General features: G+C 27.5%; 1 protein-coding gene across 6 annotated transcripts in view; it reads right to left on the minus strand.

Annotated features, from left to right (window-relative positions):
* LOC107440397 (irregular chiasm C-roughest protein) overlaps nucleotides 1-16,022 on the minus strand; it is a 437,750-nt gene that overhangs the window by 287,115 nt on the left and 134,613 nt on the right. For 4 of the 6 annotated variants that reach the window (XM_071181525.1, XM_071181523.1, XM_071181524.1 and 1 more), the window contains one exon: nucleotides 11,755-11,809. The exons of the other annotated variants lie outside the window; for them this stretch is intronic. Coding sequence is in view for 1 of the 4 variants with exons in the window: in XM_071181522.1 (XP_071037623.1) it covers nucleotides 11,755-11,809 (55 nt within the window). In the remaining 3 variants the exon portion in view is untranslated. The remainder of the gene's footprint in view (nucleotides 1-11,754; nucleotides 11,810-16,022) is intronic. 6 annotated transcript variants of the gene reach the window in all.

Below are 16,022 nucleotides of genomic sequence, written 5' to 3' on the forward strand. Positions count from 1 at the left end.
GGACGCTTGGGGTTGGAACAAATAAATTTTCTTTTGGTATGTCCTTTTTCCCTTTCTTTTTATTTTCCCCTTTTTTGTGGGGACAAATCCTATCAAAGTAAATGGGCCTAAGATTATCCTTTCATAGCCTCACTCGCGGCCATAGCTGGAGACGCCAATTTTCTCTTCGATAATTACATTTGGGTGCTATTCCCGCTTAATCGGTGATTGTTACGCGAAAATCGAAGACCAGAAGAAAATAAAAACAACGCCAAATAAAAGAAGTTGGAGGGAAAAGAAGGGATTTTTCTTATGTATGATTAGAAATGTGTTAGTTTAATATTTTATGATGCGCCGATGAATAGTCAAAAGTTTAGCACTTTATTCTGCTTCATTTTGCAAAGACATTATTTGATTTTACTTCATCATATGTTTTTTTAAAATAAAAAATCGTATAAGAAAATTTCCAGTAATTTCTTTGAAATTGATTACAAAACTGTATAAATGAAACATTTTAATTATCATTTGCGTGTATTTTAATATTTAAGTAAATGTTAACAAATGAAATATTAACTCCAAAAGGTTACTTAAAAGGCACTAGTAACGATCTTAGTTGGCAGTTAGGTTAGGTCTAAGATACTGAAATGCAAATCAACATGTTAAGACATTAGTGGAGAAAATAAGTAGAATTATGTTTCAATAAATATTTTTGTAAAAATAATGAAATAAACATATAAAATAAGCGAAGATAACGATAAATTATTATTAAGGTGTTTTTATAAATTTTCTTTTAAACGATATTGTAGATCGTATAATTGAATGAAGATTTCATTATTACAATACGGCTTGACTGTACCAAAGATATACAGTTTTACGTGGCTTAAGGATGTTAACTTAACAGCGTTAAATAAGAAGAATGAGGAAAAATCAGTAGTGGTTTTATTTTTATTTGACATGTATTTCAACATAGCTGTTCAGTTGTAAGTATAATCTAGAGTCCCTTTAATTGAAGTCAGAAAGTCAGTTTAGTTCATTTTTCAATAATGGCAGGCTGATATTCCGGTAACCATAGATAAGCACAATGAATAGTAGGAAGTACTACATCCGATTCATGCATAACATTTAGAATGTGGATGTGAATTCTGATTTTAAATGATTACGTGATCTATGTTTATGAAATTTCCTTTTTTTAGTCGTTATCATATAGTTCATAGTAAGTACTCAATCTTCACTATGTGATAAACAGAGAAATGCAATATAAGTCGTGATAAAATGCGAGTATTGAATCTGATACATTTTACTTAAATATTAGAACCTTACTTTTTTTAAATGCAAATGATACATTACATTCAAATAAATGAGAATAGAAATATTTTTTTATAAAGAATGCTGATTGAATGCAAATAATACAATGCATTCTAAGATATAACCATTAGAATTTTTTCTTACAAAGAAAGCTGAATGAACGTAAATAATACAGTGCATTCTAAGATATAACCATTAAAAGTTATCCACATAAAGAAAGCTGATTGAATGTAAATTATACATTCAATTTGATAGCATTGAAAAAATATTATTTTCAATTATGAATGTTAGTTGAGTGCAAAGATTTAATTACATTCTGACACATAAGTTTAATTTTTAAAAAAATAAATAATGAATTTTGATTGAATGCAAATGATACTTTGCATTCTGACAAGAGAAAATTGAAAAGAGAAGAACGACTTTTAATGAAACTTACATTTTATTTAAAATGTTTTTCAACGAAGTAAAAAAAAAACTTCTAAACAACATTTTTTTAAAATTACACTTTAAACAAATTACAACGAAATATTATTAATTAAGAAATAGAACATTCAGAAATAAGAACGTGAATTAATTATTAGGAAGTAAAAAAAAAACATATATAGTTTCAATGGTCATTGAAATATGAGCATGCGCTGTTCGTACCTAATTTGGCGACATATACTATTATATAAATGAGCGTGACTCACTCGATAAAAGAAAATAATAGTCCAGTTTCCGTGTGTCAATCCAACACACCCACATTAATTGGACATTTGTCTCCCATCGCCCCGAAATGTTCCAACTGAGAAACAAATTTATTACTAAAAGCTACAAATGGACGATAAAAGCCCTACATTTCCTTTACACAACTAAGCACAAATTTCATGACAAGTCCACCTTTATGCTGTTATTTAGTTCTAAAAAATGCATTTCTTCTCTTTTTATTTATATTAAAAGTATATTTCTGTGTTATTGAGTGTAAGACTGTAAAAAAAAACTATGAAGTAAAGAAAAAAACTGTGCTATAATAATGGAAAGTTCAAGGCAAAAACTAAATTTTCGTTACTCTCAAAAAACAGTTAAATTTATCTTCATGCAATGGAACGTAGTTTCGGGTATATTTAACAGTTCAACAATTTGAAATTCAATTATCAGTTAGAATATTAATGATATAAAAGTTAAAATTTCGTAAACAAAAAATGAAGAGTTTTGGAAAAGTAATATTAGTTTTCATAAGAATATAAATATTCTCATAGAATACCGATATTGGCATAAACTATCATCATTGTCAGAGATAATTAACATTTTCTTAGAATATTTTCATGCTCATAGAATATTAATACTTCCATAGCACATTAAATTTAAATTTATCACAGAATATTAATATAAAAATATTAATATTTTCATTATAGATTATTAAGATCAGTAGTGACAGGATAAAAAAGAAACTTCTTAGACAAAGTATAGAACCTTGTTGTAAAGCTTTATTTTCTTTCGCTAAGACAATAAGTTCATTTCTCACCCACGAAAGTTTTTTGAGTACCAAAAACGAACATCTAAAAGTATGTTACTATACCACACAGAGCTGAGGATATTGAAGAATGATACAAGATACATTTTTCTTACATTCTGCAGAATAAAAATTGCTGCATCATTCACTAGACTTGAATAGAATGAATTTGTCTGTTCAGTTCGTCTTGTCGAACATGGTCTGTGCTAAACATCATTAGACTTTGGCACACTAGGAAATCTTTTGCAAGAAGTCGGATAGATAAAATAATAGTACATGAAATAAAATTAAAATGTTTTTTAAAGACTTAAAGGACTACATAATGACCGAAAGTTATAAGAGATAAAATTTGTAAATAGGGCTCCAAATGCAAATGTTTTCCTGTTTATTTGAAGCTATACTGTAGTTTTTTTTTAAAAAAGAATCAAAATTGTAGTGTTTTAATCGGAAAGTTGTATCTAGTTATAAAGTTAATTTAAAGCAATATTTTCATCCCAAAAAGTTACGAACCTTCAGACCAGATTGACTTCTTTTGGTGACTATTCTTAGAAAACGATTACATTATTCAGATATGACATTTACATATAGAGTGATACCATATCAGACGGACCAATTTAAGAAAATTATTTTTTACGAATATGAATAAATATTTTTTGTGTATTCACATTTGGAAATAAAGCATTTTAGGCTTAAATGTATATTTCTAATATATTTTTGACGTATATATTTATTGACGAAACGGTGTAACTGGAGATTTTCTTTCTTTAAAATGAGTTATAACGAAAGTTAAAATAAGTTTTTAAACTGAAATGAGTTAAAAAGCTACTAAATATTTGAACTGCTACAGTGTTTAGAAAGCAAAAAATCCTGGGGTAACAAAATTAATGACAAAGTATCTCTGATGCTTTGTCTAAGCCACAGTGATGAATGTACCAGAAGAACGACACACATGAGAAGGCACTTTTTTCGGACTCTTCTAATTTCTCAATTTCTGCATCAACAAATCTCTGAATCCCACTCCAGACGGAACCTTTTTTTTTTCTTTCCAGAAGCAGGCTGAGATGTGCAGCCAAGTCTAACCTCAGCTGGAGGATACTCTACCTCATCTTTGGGGAGGAAAAACAGATAAAGAAAATGTGCCAAAACTCGAGGGAAAGTCTGGGGACTAAAAACAGTAAACAAGAAAAGGAGGGTTTGGAAAAGTTCCGATCCAATTGCCTTGTCAGGGTTCATTGACAAGAATAGGTTACCAAAGTCCTTCCCCATCCTAAAGATCATCCAGGGGGACGAGGAAGGAAAATTGAGTTGGCAGAGTTTTTGGAGTGGGCTCTTCTGGGGAAAAGAAGGAGCTTGGACCCTTTTCCCTCTGTTCAAAAAGATCTTCTCCACCCTTGCTTAGGATAGAAGTAGAATGATTTCAATTCCTCTGCATTACACCGAGAACGAATGATTATCGCCTTTAAGTTAAGGATTCTAGTAGTTTTAGGATTTAAAGGCAGCCTTGAAGGGATGCATAGTTTTAAGTTGGTAGTGACTTATTGGATAAGGGATAAAATTTGTTACAAGTGATGATGCAATATTTTTACTGCAGTAATATACCCCACGGCTTTTTAATCTAATTATTTCGCAGTTTCTAAAATTTTTATTCATTTTTACTTGCGGTTGAATAGGTATATAATATAAGTTTTATGAATAAAATAGCATTCTTTAGAACAAATTTCAGTTCAATAGATAGATTACAATGTTTACAAAATTTAATAATTTTTAAGTTCATATCACGGCATTGAATGATGATGTTAATCAGCAAAACTAGGATTATCTCCTATTATCCGAATTAATACTGGTTGAAGAGGTATATAAAATATAAAATAAGTGTGAGGAATAAAATAGTGTTCGTTAATAAAAATTTCAGTGCGACATATAGATAAAAATTATTAAATATTTTAAATATTGTTAAGTTAATATCATGGCATTGATTGATAAAGTTAATCATCAAAAATAGGGTTATCTTCTATTATTCGAGTTAATTAATCATACGCTTCTTTACAATCATTGTTATATAATCAAAGAAAAAAATCCTTCTTCTTGGTAGTAAAAAAAACATATTGATTAAATGACTACAAAAATGCATTATTTCCATTTATTTTTGTTTTTTTACAATTTTTGAATATGTAATTATTTTTCTTCCTTACAAAATTTGCATAATTGTATATCAAAGTAACTTATATCCGTATAATTAAAAAGTTAAATATTGTAAAGTCAGTTCCAAATATATTTTGCGTTTTGTTTTCAATGAAAATGAAAGATTCAATTGGTAACATGGGCTTTGATCTATGATAAATAGCTTGTTTTTATGAGAACCGTCTCAACTCGAACGCTGTTATAGTATAATTACTCGCAATATTACTTCAATCAATAGGAAATTAATTAAAATTCAAAGCATATAAGGCTACAGATAAAAAAAACTAAATTGATTGCTCCAACCAAATGTAAAGTACAGTCGATTTGCACAGTTGCTATAGCGTGATTCACTACTCTCTAACATTAATCAATATCGGAAAATATATGGTTATTTCTCGCTGAATTCGAATTGGAATATCGTAATTATTCTGCGGGTCGCAATCGTTAGGTTGAAAAGGGAATCCTGGATACATGTTAATTTTAAATGTACGAATGCATAAACACAAATCTTATGTTTAGATGTGAGTAATTATATACTGGGTATACTTTGTATATTTATGCAGCTTTGTTTAAACCTTTACGCGATGATACTATGTATATTGAAATAATAACTTGTTTCGAACTTTTGTAAATATATGTATTTGTAAAATTACTCGATATGCTGTGAAAAAAATTATTTACATTAACATACAAATTTTATGTGTAATATTTTATCTGTCTAATGCGTTAAAGTGTTTATAGTTATAATGTTATTAAAATTATCAGTTTCATCATGATCAGAAAAAATAGCAATTCCATTGCAATAATTTCGGGATATACAGATGTAAGTTAAATTTACTGAATTGTAAGTTAAATTGAAGTAAAAATCATTCTCCCACACTTACTACAATACCAATTTCTAGAGAAGGTAACAGTAATTTATTATTCTATTAATTCCACTAAATTAATACCAGTTTAAACCCATATTAAATAAGAGTGAGGCAGCTTTGATGGAAATAAAATGTTATTAAAATGGGTTTTATATCTCTGAATTCTTAGTAAATGATTTATTTAGTTTATAATTTAAATTTGTGAAAATTATTTTTTTTCGTGTTTAAAACTTTGTTTTGAGCATAAAATACTGATTAATTTATTACCTGGTAAAATGATTTTATCTTATACTGAGAAAGATAAATATAGAGCTAAGAGATTGATATATGCTATAAATACAAACCTCTTTTTACAGTCATTATTTTTTCTACATTGTAATGCATAAAATGAGAAAAAATTGTGCTTTTAAGGAGAATGACTTTACATTATCCGTATTTTACAAAAATATCAATTAAAAAAAAATGATGGTAGAGTTTTTTTTTTTTTTAAATTAAAAATTTTGAATAAAACTACACGATTATTTTTCGTCACTTTACTGATCTTTGTATTAAGTAATAAAAAACAAATTTAGAAATTGAAAACAAATGCAATTAAAAACAAATGAAACAATTAAATTTAATTTCAAATAGTTCATTTAAACTAAGTGCAATTCTTCCAACATCCTTCAAGAGAAGTTAATATAAATTCAACACACTGTAAGCATTAACTAACCCACCAAACACCATGCAATCAAGCAGAAATACATACAGGAACCCGACAATGCTTAACTTCTTTTACGGTCAACCTAATACAGAAGGCTCAAGCCTTAGTGCACCGTGAATACTAACTTTTGCAACATTTCATAGCAATATAAATTGCAGATTTTAAATTTTTAAAAATATCAGGAAATTTTTTTCTAATCAAAATATGAACTACTAAATAACCATACGTAACAAAAGCTTATCATTTTCTTTCAAAATTGATCTGAAGTTTCCTTAAGCAATTTAAAAACTTCCACTACACAATCAAACTATCTAAACCGGACGCAATTCTTTCAAATTTACTCATCCTTCACCATCAAAAAATTTTTTTTCTTTCCAAAAAGTAAAGATAAGCTCAACCCACAGCAAATATTGACAAACCAACCCAACAGCATACCATCAAGCAGAAACCCGACAGTGCTTAATTTCATTTCTTCATTAATCACAGTCAAGCCTTCGAGAAGGTGAATGGGGCTTTAAGCCGTTTTGTACCCTGTTGTGTGTATAAAACTGTGTCAGCTTCTTAGTGGGCGTATTTGATGCACAGGATCTCCCTTCGTGACCAAGAGAATCTGGCGTACATTTCAGCAGAACCGGTATGCCCAATCTCGGAGTTAGTTCTTCAACTCGTGCCCAGGGTTATGTATCGTGTCAGAGAGCAGTTAGAAAGCACGCGACCACGTGGGTCACACACCCTTTTCCACTTTGGGGATGGTGCCTCTCGTTTACCCCCATTTCTTGGGTCTCGACTTTAGGGAAGTGTTGGAGTCACTGAAGATGCCGAGAAGAGCGTTAAATGATGCTTTTCTTGGGAAGTTCTGCTAGACTTCATTTATTTTTACTTATGGTTTGTGTTATTCTTAAAGACGTCTTGACGTTGTTTTCTTTGACTTTTTTTTTCCGTTGAGGAAATATGTGGTATAGTTTGGGAGTAAATCAACCGTCAGAGACTGTAAATTTAATATAAAAGGTAAATGACTAATAAAAAAAATTCAACGTTTCTTGAAAATTCAACAAAGATCATGTTACATTTCAAGTTACTATTAACGTATACATGGATTTACTATTTGTTGAATAATCAAAATTGTCTAATCATATATTTGCAATGCGGGGTAATTTGAAAATACTTATTTTTTAATTTAAAAGGCAAATAGCTAAAGAAACAATAATTTTTTCTTCGAAATTGAACTAATAGCTATTACAATTTGTTGAATTATCTAAAGTTTTTAATATATTAATATAAAATATTATTAAAATTCTACAAATAGTGATTTGTTTTTCTTTTTATTAGATATTTGTAAAATAGGAAAAACAGTAACATGTAGGTGGAGAATTAGAGTAAATTACAAAATACTAATTTTTTATTAGGTTTTGATATTAAAAGAGATTTATAAATTTTACAAATAGTGAAAACATAATATTTTATTTAATAACGCTTGAAATAATTTTTCTGCTAAAATAGTTTTTTAAAAAAACTGAACATTTTAAAACGAATTTACATTTTTACACTTGCTTACCTTATTTCGCATTTACTATCCGCAAATTTTTTGGCTTTTGCTTCATGATAATATAAAATTCACATGCTGTGTAAGGTAGATATAACTATATATTTTATGAAATTTTCGAATCTTTCAATTAAAAAGTATAATGAAAATTAAATTGAAAGCTAGTAATGCTTATATCTATATTTCTCGTGAATTTTAAATTATTGAAATAAATATATTAATGAATTCTATAAAAATGACTGATAACTTTTGATAACAAACGGCAGTATTGATATATTGAAATTAGCGTTTGCTACACTAACAGCATATTAAAAGTTATTATAAAATAACAGTGTAGCATTGAATGGCAGTTATAAATTGTTACAAATTACCATTAGCAGTAAAGCTAGGCTTTAATTTTTGTGAGTCAAAAATCTTGCAGATAAATATAAAAAAACGAGTAGATTAACAAAGTTAAATCAATGAAGCGCTAACTACTAATAATGCAGTTATCCTTCTTTACTCGATTGGACTTATCTGATAAATTTCTCTTAATTTAAACAAATCAACAGCAATCTTTATAAATTGTTTTCAATTAAACTCACCTAAGTAGCAACAAATGGGGAATTTATGAGAAAATTTAATAAACATTCTTAATTCAGATAACTTCATTCAATCGTCAGGTGCTTGTAACATGAATGAAGTCAGGATGAACTAAACAACGCGTTCTTATCACTGATAAAAACGCGTTACATTTCTGCAACGTCATCGGTCATCTCCTACTTATTTCATTCAACGCTAGTCGTAAAGATTTACTTTCAAACTTTATTTTTATCCTAATCGGAAACAAACTGTTCAGTCGCAATCGTGTGAAAATCGCCAAAGAGTTCGATCCTCAGTAATATCTGTCACAATGTTTACAAAATCATTTCCCGACTCTCACATCCTTTTTTGAACAGGGCAATCCTTGCTTTCTGCACTCCGTAAAGATAGAGAAAACCGTTTAAAATAAGTGTTTTCCTGCGATGACAATAGAAAGATAAGCAATACTTGAAAGATGTTTCTTTTTGGTAACTGTACTGAGAGTAGTATCTGACAGATGGATTTTTTTTCCTTCTAAGGCTACAAACGTCTCGAACTTTTATAAATATTTTGCAGAGCATACTTTCACCATTGAACGGGATCAGATTAAGGAGTATTTTTTTGTTTTGAAAATCAAAATTAAAAACTTCTCTAGTTAGATAGATTTTCAGAACTGAATATCTATCAAATGGTATCAGAATATCTGGACAACTAAAGGGGAAAAGTAAATGCTAATTAAATAAAATATTTTTTTTTCATGACAAAAAAAGCTAATTCGAAAAATTTTGTCACTTTAACTGTTACTTAACTATATATATATATATAAACACAAATAATAAAATAATATAAAAATAATGTAAAATAGAAAACTATTAATGGGAAAAAACCAAAAGTCTTCCTCAGGACACTTTTTTTGGTATAATTTAATGCGATATTTCTGAATAAAGAACAATTATCCTAAGATAAAAATTATTCTTTATAATGCGTCTATATATATATATATATATATGAATAGTTCCATGAATTATTGGATGGTGTTTAGCCATATAAACCAAAACTTGTCTAACAAATTCCAAAATTCCAGGTAATCCAGTCGAACGGTGTTATAAACTAAACTTGACTTTGGGATATTTGATCATTATAAATATACAGAAATAATACTCTTTGAATAAAATTACATGAAGCAAAAGTTTATAGCAAGATTGCAATTCTTAAATGGCTTTAAAAGAATTTTACAATTCTTATAATGTAAAAAATAATGCTTACAAAGTTTAAATATAATAAATTCTATAAATTAAAGAAAAGTTCTGTAAACATAAACATATCTAAATGTGACAAAAAAGTATAACCAAAAATTCTCAAATTTATTATAAATGTTCAAAAACAAAACATTTTCGAGTAACGTAAAACTTTACTACCGAAATATTAAAATCTGTATAAGTAAGAAAAAAAAATAGTTGATGCGCTGACATCGCCAACTTGCGCCAAATCAAACAGAAAAAAAAGCAGTAATATTCTATGGCAAAGGTTAGATACATAAAAGTGGAAATATGGAATACTTTATGTATTTCGAAGCAAAAAGTAAAAGAGAAAAATCCTTTGTGATCTAAATAACGGTTCAAGTTTATTTTCAGAAAAGGTTAGGTAGTTGAAATGAAAAATTCTCTTACGCTGTAAAAATTTGTTGAGTAAGGAACACCTCTGTTTCATGTGCTGGCGATGTTGTAGCATTAGACCTTTTCTCCTGTTATATATATAACTATAACAGTTGATTTATACATTCCAAGTGTTTTAGAACTCCGTGATGGTACTTTTTATTGTTATTTTTTGAAGGTGAGGATAGAGGGTTTTCTTTTATTGTTTTGTAGATAGGTTTTTGTGATTCTAGGAATACTGGTGCATGCTACTTAAAATATTTTTTCGACAGCTTTGCTTTAATTACTGTTAGTGATTTTATAGAATTTTTAAGTTAATTTGTAAAAAGTCAGCTCATAATAAAATATGTAATAGATAGCGATAATTTGTAAATAGATAGCGTATATAAAATGAATACTCCTAAGACTTGAGACGGAAAGATGTATTTGCCAATAGTAAAAATTCCTTTGCGTGAAGATATTTTAAGTGAAAAAAGTTGACTAGTTTCGAGCGCCCAAAACAAAGCGCTCAGTCTCTAAACTTAGCACCAGGAAATATTGTGGTACTGAAGTATAATATATGGCTCAATTCGGTTACTTTGCAACAAATAAACATTAAACTACAAATGTAACAAAACTTAAAAATGGTGATTTATATTAGGATAATTGCAATTCATTTTTTTAATTGAATGAAAGTTCACACTAAGCCTTTTATTAAGCCTTTAACTTTAGGCTTTTCGTTTAAAACCGATAATTTGGAATTCATTAAATAAATGCTTTTGCTTTTTGGACCAGATATTGGAGGATTGCAATTGCGATTTGTATGGAGGGTTCAATCACTTAGTAAATGTCAGGGAATATTTTTTAAGCTTCCGATTCTGCTACATCGCTAAAGAACATGTGACTTATTAATCAGGTGTTGTTTTCGTGCATTTTTGAGATGAAATGTATGTTTTAGTTTCGGAGCTGACAAATTACAACAAACGTGTTTTGATTAATTCACAGCGTAATAAAAGAAGCGTAAAATAGAACTTTTTCATTTGCGACAGTTATAAGATATCAGAAAATATAAAAAAGGCCAAGATTACTTATGTTTTTCACTTCATTTATTTGTAAGTTTTGACTGTTTTTATTTCATTTTATATTAAAAATTTATATCATTGTAATATTTTTTGGTATTTCTGGTATTTTATGTGGAATATTTAAGTGATTAAAGGTAGTTTCAGCACTAATGCAGATAATAAAGCATAAAACACCATAAAAATACTATTCTTGACAGATGATATTTGTAGTAATACATGGGACTTGAGTATTATAAAAATAATACTTGGAAAATAATACAAAATCAATATTTTAAAGATAATTTTAAAAATATTTATATTATTGATGAAAAATATTTTTGTTACTAAGAAATACTTATTAAATTATTATTTTGAATAATTTGAAATAATGCATTTTTTGGTATTCAAATATGTAATTAGACATACCTTCATTGGATTCTTGATTTATAAAAAGTTCAGTGAAAGATTTTTTTTCACTCACCTGTAAAAAGAAATATAAAAAAATTAGAATTATTAAAATATATATTTTAAAAAGGAAAAAAACAAATGAGTATTTTTAAAAATAAAAGCTGAAATGAATAAACGAATGTTTATTTTCGCAAATTAAAAAATAGAGTTAGAATAAAAAAAAAAAAACTTGATTTCAAAAATTGTCACGCGACCAAGAATTTTAAATGGCTGTAAAAACTTTAGACTCGAATATTAGGTTAAATTAAGTTCAGAATAAGTAAATCTGAATAATAAAATCACTATCAAAATTACTTCTTGTAAGAATTTTTAAACACTTTGGTACCATTATAAAAAGTAAAAAAATTGGGATTGAAAACAAATATAGCAGCAAGTTACCTTATCATGCCAGAAAAATTTATAGCGGTAGCTGAACAACCCACACGCCAAATAAAACATTTAATAAATACTCAAAATGCAATTATTTTGCTAGATTTATCACTCAGTTACAAGGCTAATGATGTAATAAAAATGTTTTGTTTTTTATATGAACATCATTAAATCCACGCAAATAGCTAATAATTATTATTTTTAAAGTTTTTTCTAAGCATTTGTTAAAAGATATTTAAAGAAAGTGACGACAACATGAAGCTACTGAACTTAAAGTCTCCTAATCTTTAAATGTTTCGGTGTTTTCAATAGACAAAAAAAAACGTAGTTCTATTTCTGTCTTTTTGCATTGGGTGCTTTCAGAAAGTTTAAAAGAAGACATGATGTTGTCCTTTTTTTCTAAATGACTCAATACGTAATATAAGAATCGCATACTTTTGGAAATGCTAAAGTACATTGAACTATATCATTGTGGAACTGAAATTTAAATATGGCACCAATTTAAACCATATTATAGTTTAAATTGAGCCAATTTAAACCTGAGTGAACGATAATATGCATTGTGAAAAATTTACAATGCATATTGGAATTTGCAGAATACTGGATAAAGTACTAGCATTTATTGTGAAACATCGGTAAAATCCATTTTACCGTAATTTTTAATGTAATATTTATTTAATTAGTGAATTGTTACTGTAAAAATTACGATATATCTGATTTTTTGACCTTTAATATCTTCCAATAAAAATGGATCTTAAGGTTACTTTTCACTGTAATTTTACCGAAATTTTTACACTTTGGTTAAACTTGAACGGAAAGTGCTCAATTCAATACCTTCTAAAGGTACCAGCAAATTAACGCAGTATAGTTGAAGGTTATCATGGTGCAAAGATGAAACAAATTTATATGATTGTCGACTTTAGTGTTATTGAATTTTTTTAATCTATGTAATTAAATTTATCAATACATAGATTGGAGAAAAATGTAAACATATTGAAGCAAAAAAAATATGATGTTAATACTTTTACCTATGCAATAACAATAATTCTAAAATTCTGAATATTGATTCCACCCGCCATATCTTTTTAATATTTGCTTAAATTAGACACCAATTATTAAAAAGAAATAAATTTAACGTGATAAACTTGAGTGTCAGATACCAGACGCATACATAAACCAGATTATTGTATGCGTTAACTATATGATTATAGTTAACATTGTTTTAGACACTTTATGCTATGTCAAAAAAGAAAAATTGGCTCTTTTAATTTTTATTTTCTTCATTGTTTTTTTTTTTTTTAAATTATATTTCCTTATATTTTGCACTTGGCTCCGTTTCATTAATTAATCAATAGAGATAAAAAGTTCATCGTAAATAGGGCGCAAATAAATTAATTATTTAATTTAATTTTATAAAAATTTTAACTTCTCTTAAGAGCTCAAGAAATCGAAAAAAATATAGATTTTAAGAATGTAAGATCTTTTATATAATAAGTTGCGCGACATTTCTTTCAATTTGCATTATGCGTTAAAGAATGTAAGAAAAGAAAAGATGATTTATAAGGTCCTGTCATAAGAAAGGGTTTTACTTGCAATAAAGAGAGCGTTTCGGAAGCTGTCTAGTGATAGATCACATTTCTTTTTTCCTGTTTTTTAAAGAAAATTTCTAGTTAGAGCTTGCTACCGATAGAAATACATTGTTTGTGGTTTGGAGCAGGACTAAAAACAATTTTTTTAAAAAAGAATTATAATAAGATTATAATGAGATAATCTATTTAAAAATAAAAATATATAAATAAATATTTTGCGATTAACTACACAACGTAAAGTAACTATTTTTTGATTTATTTCCCACGCAATAAGACAAATTCGCATTTAAACGGTCAAAAATACATGTCTAAACTTATAACATTATTTGATTAAATGCTCTCTTTCCTGAATGAACTTTCTATTATTTCATATTGTCATACTATCAAATTATTAAAAATTCATTCTAATTTGAATTCTACTTATATCATTTTTAATAATATATGAATATACATTTTCTATAATATTCCTATTGTAATATTTCTTCTAATGTTAATAGATAAACTTATTTCAAATGAACTTACTAACAAAGTATTTCTCAAACAGTATTGTCAAAATTAAATATTTCGAAACTTTCCAACTTAGAAACGGCATTTAGAGAAGAATTCCGTGCCGAGTCTCATCAGCAGAAGGGAAAAAAATATAAAAAAAGGTAAAAGTTGATGAAGATATCTCCCGGATATTTTTTTTTTTAAAAAGAAATTTCTCCTCATCGTGCCAAACTGACTTTTCGAAGCTAAAAATCACTTTTGATACATTGTATATATGTTTTACCGAATGTAAAAATTCTTTCTTCCCTTTAAAAAAAATAATAAAAAAAAAGCTTTCTGCGTGCATCTTTTTTAGTGAAATGAAATCTTGAAACGATGAGTAGTTAATAAACTTTCTTTCTCGAACGGAGTTTACATCTGTAAGCTGTCATATAAGGTAGTTATATTTCAAGCCTCCAATACTCTCCATCCCTGGAATACACGCAACATCATCAATGAAAAAGGGAAAAAAGAATTTCAACGTTATCATCAACAGAAAACTAGACCTTATCTTCTCTTTTGAATAACGTAGAACTCACCTAAAATAAGTTAAAGACAAGTAAAAGTGAAAAATAAATAAAGTACAACCTAGTCCATCGTTTTATTTCCCTACACTAGTACTCTCAGCAAACCTATTTCGAAAAGCATGCATATAACCGAGCGAGGGCAAAAAGAAGTAAAGAAAGAAAAAAAAATCATCTTGCGCTTCCCCATCTCAATCCACAACTAGAAGTCCCGATCATTTTTTCTCCTTTTCCTCTAAAAATGTGCAAGGGATTGGAAGAGTGTCTAGAAAAAAAATTTCGATTTACAGATGAGAATTTAAAATCGCATTTTGTGTCTGCAGTTAACATTTATTCAATTAGTTATATTTTAACGTAAATCGTTAATCAAATGAAATATGATATAGAATTTATTTTAACTTTTTGTCTATTTTACAAAGAAAACATAATGGTTCAAAATATTAATTTTAACATTTTAACTATAATATTCCAAAGGGAGACGATTTTTTTTACAATGCAACAATATGCAATTGAAATTAACATTCTATATTGAAAGCAAATAGTTAAGTCTGTAACGAAATCTATTTCATATGTTTCGTTTATTACTTTGTATTTATGAATATTTGCCTGTTTTTTTTCTTCGTATGCTTCTAGTTAAATAAAGATAATTTTAAATGTTATAGTTAAAATACATAGACATTATTAGTTGTATAAAACTGATATTCCTATTTGTTTTAAAATATTGATTTCAAATTCAGAAATTAACAATTCCTTTAGTATTAATTTTGGTTGTTTTTAACAATATTAACTGTCTAAAACAAGCACAAATGGGAATGGTTCGAATTTAGAACCTGATTTAAATGTTTTTCATAGAACAATTTTAATCGAACAATTTCATTATATTTTAAATCAAATAGATTTATAATTTATTGAGTGAGGTATTTTAACTAGGTTGAAAATTAAGACTTTTAATACAATGTTAGAAATTTTAGAATCTTGAACAATATTATATAAAATTTCAGCAAACTTATTATAGTGTTAAATAAAATTAAATTATTGTATACTAAGAAAAAAAGTATGGTCAAAACTACCAGAATAAGGTAAATTTATCGTGTTTCTGCTTCTATGGGGACACATAAGAGCTCAGTGATCGAAGCACTTTGGTAATGATTTTAGTAAAAATATCAATAATATATGGTTTTATAATATGTGGTAATATTTGGTAATTTTATCATGA

This window comes from Parasteatoda tepidariorum, chromosome 5 (assembly GCF_043381705.1).
Source record: "Parasteatoda tepidariorum isolate YZ-2023 chromosome 5, CAS_Ptep_4.0, whole genome shotgun sequence".
Classification (NCBI taxonomy): domain Eukaryota; kingdom Metazoa; phylum Arthropoda; class Arachnida; order Araneae; family Theridiidae; genus Parasteatoda; species Parasteatoda tepidariorum.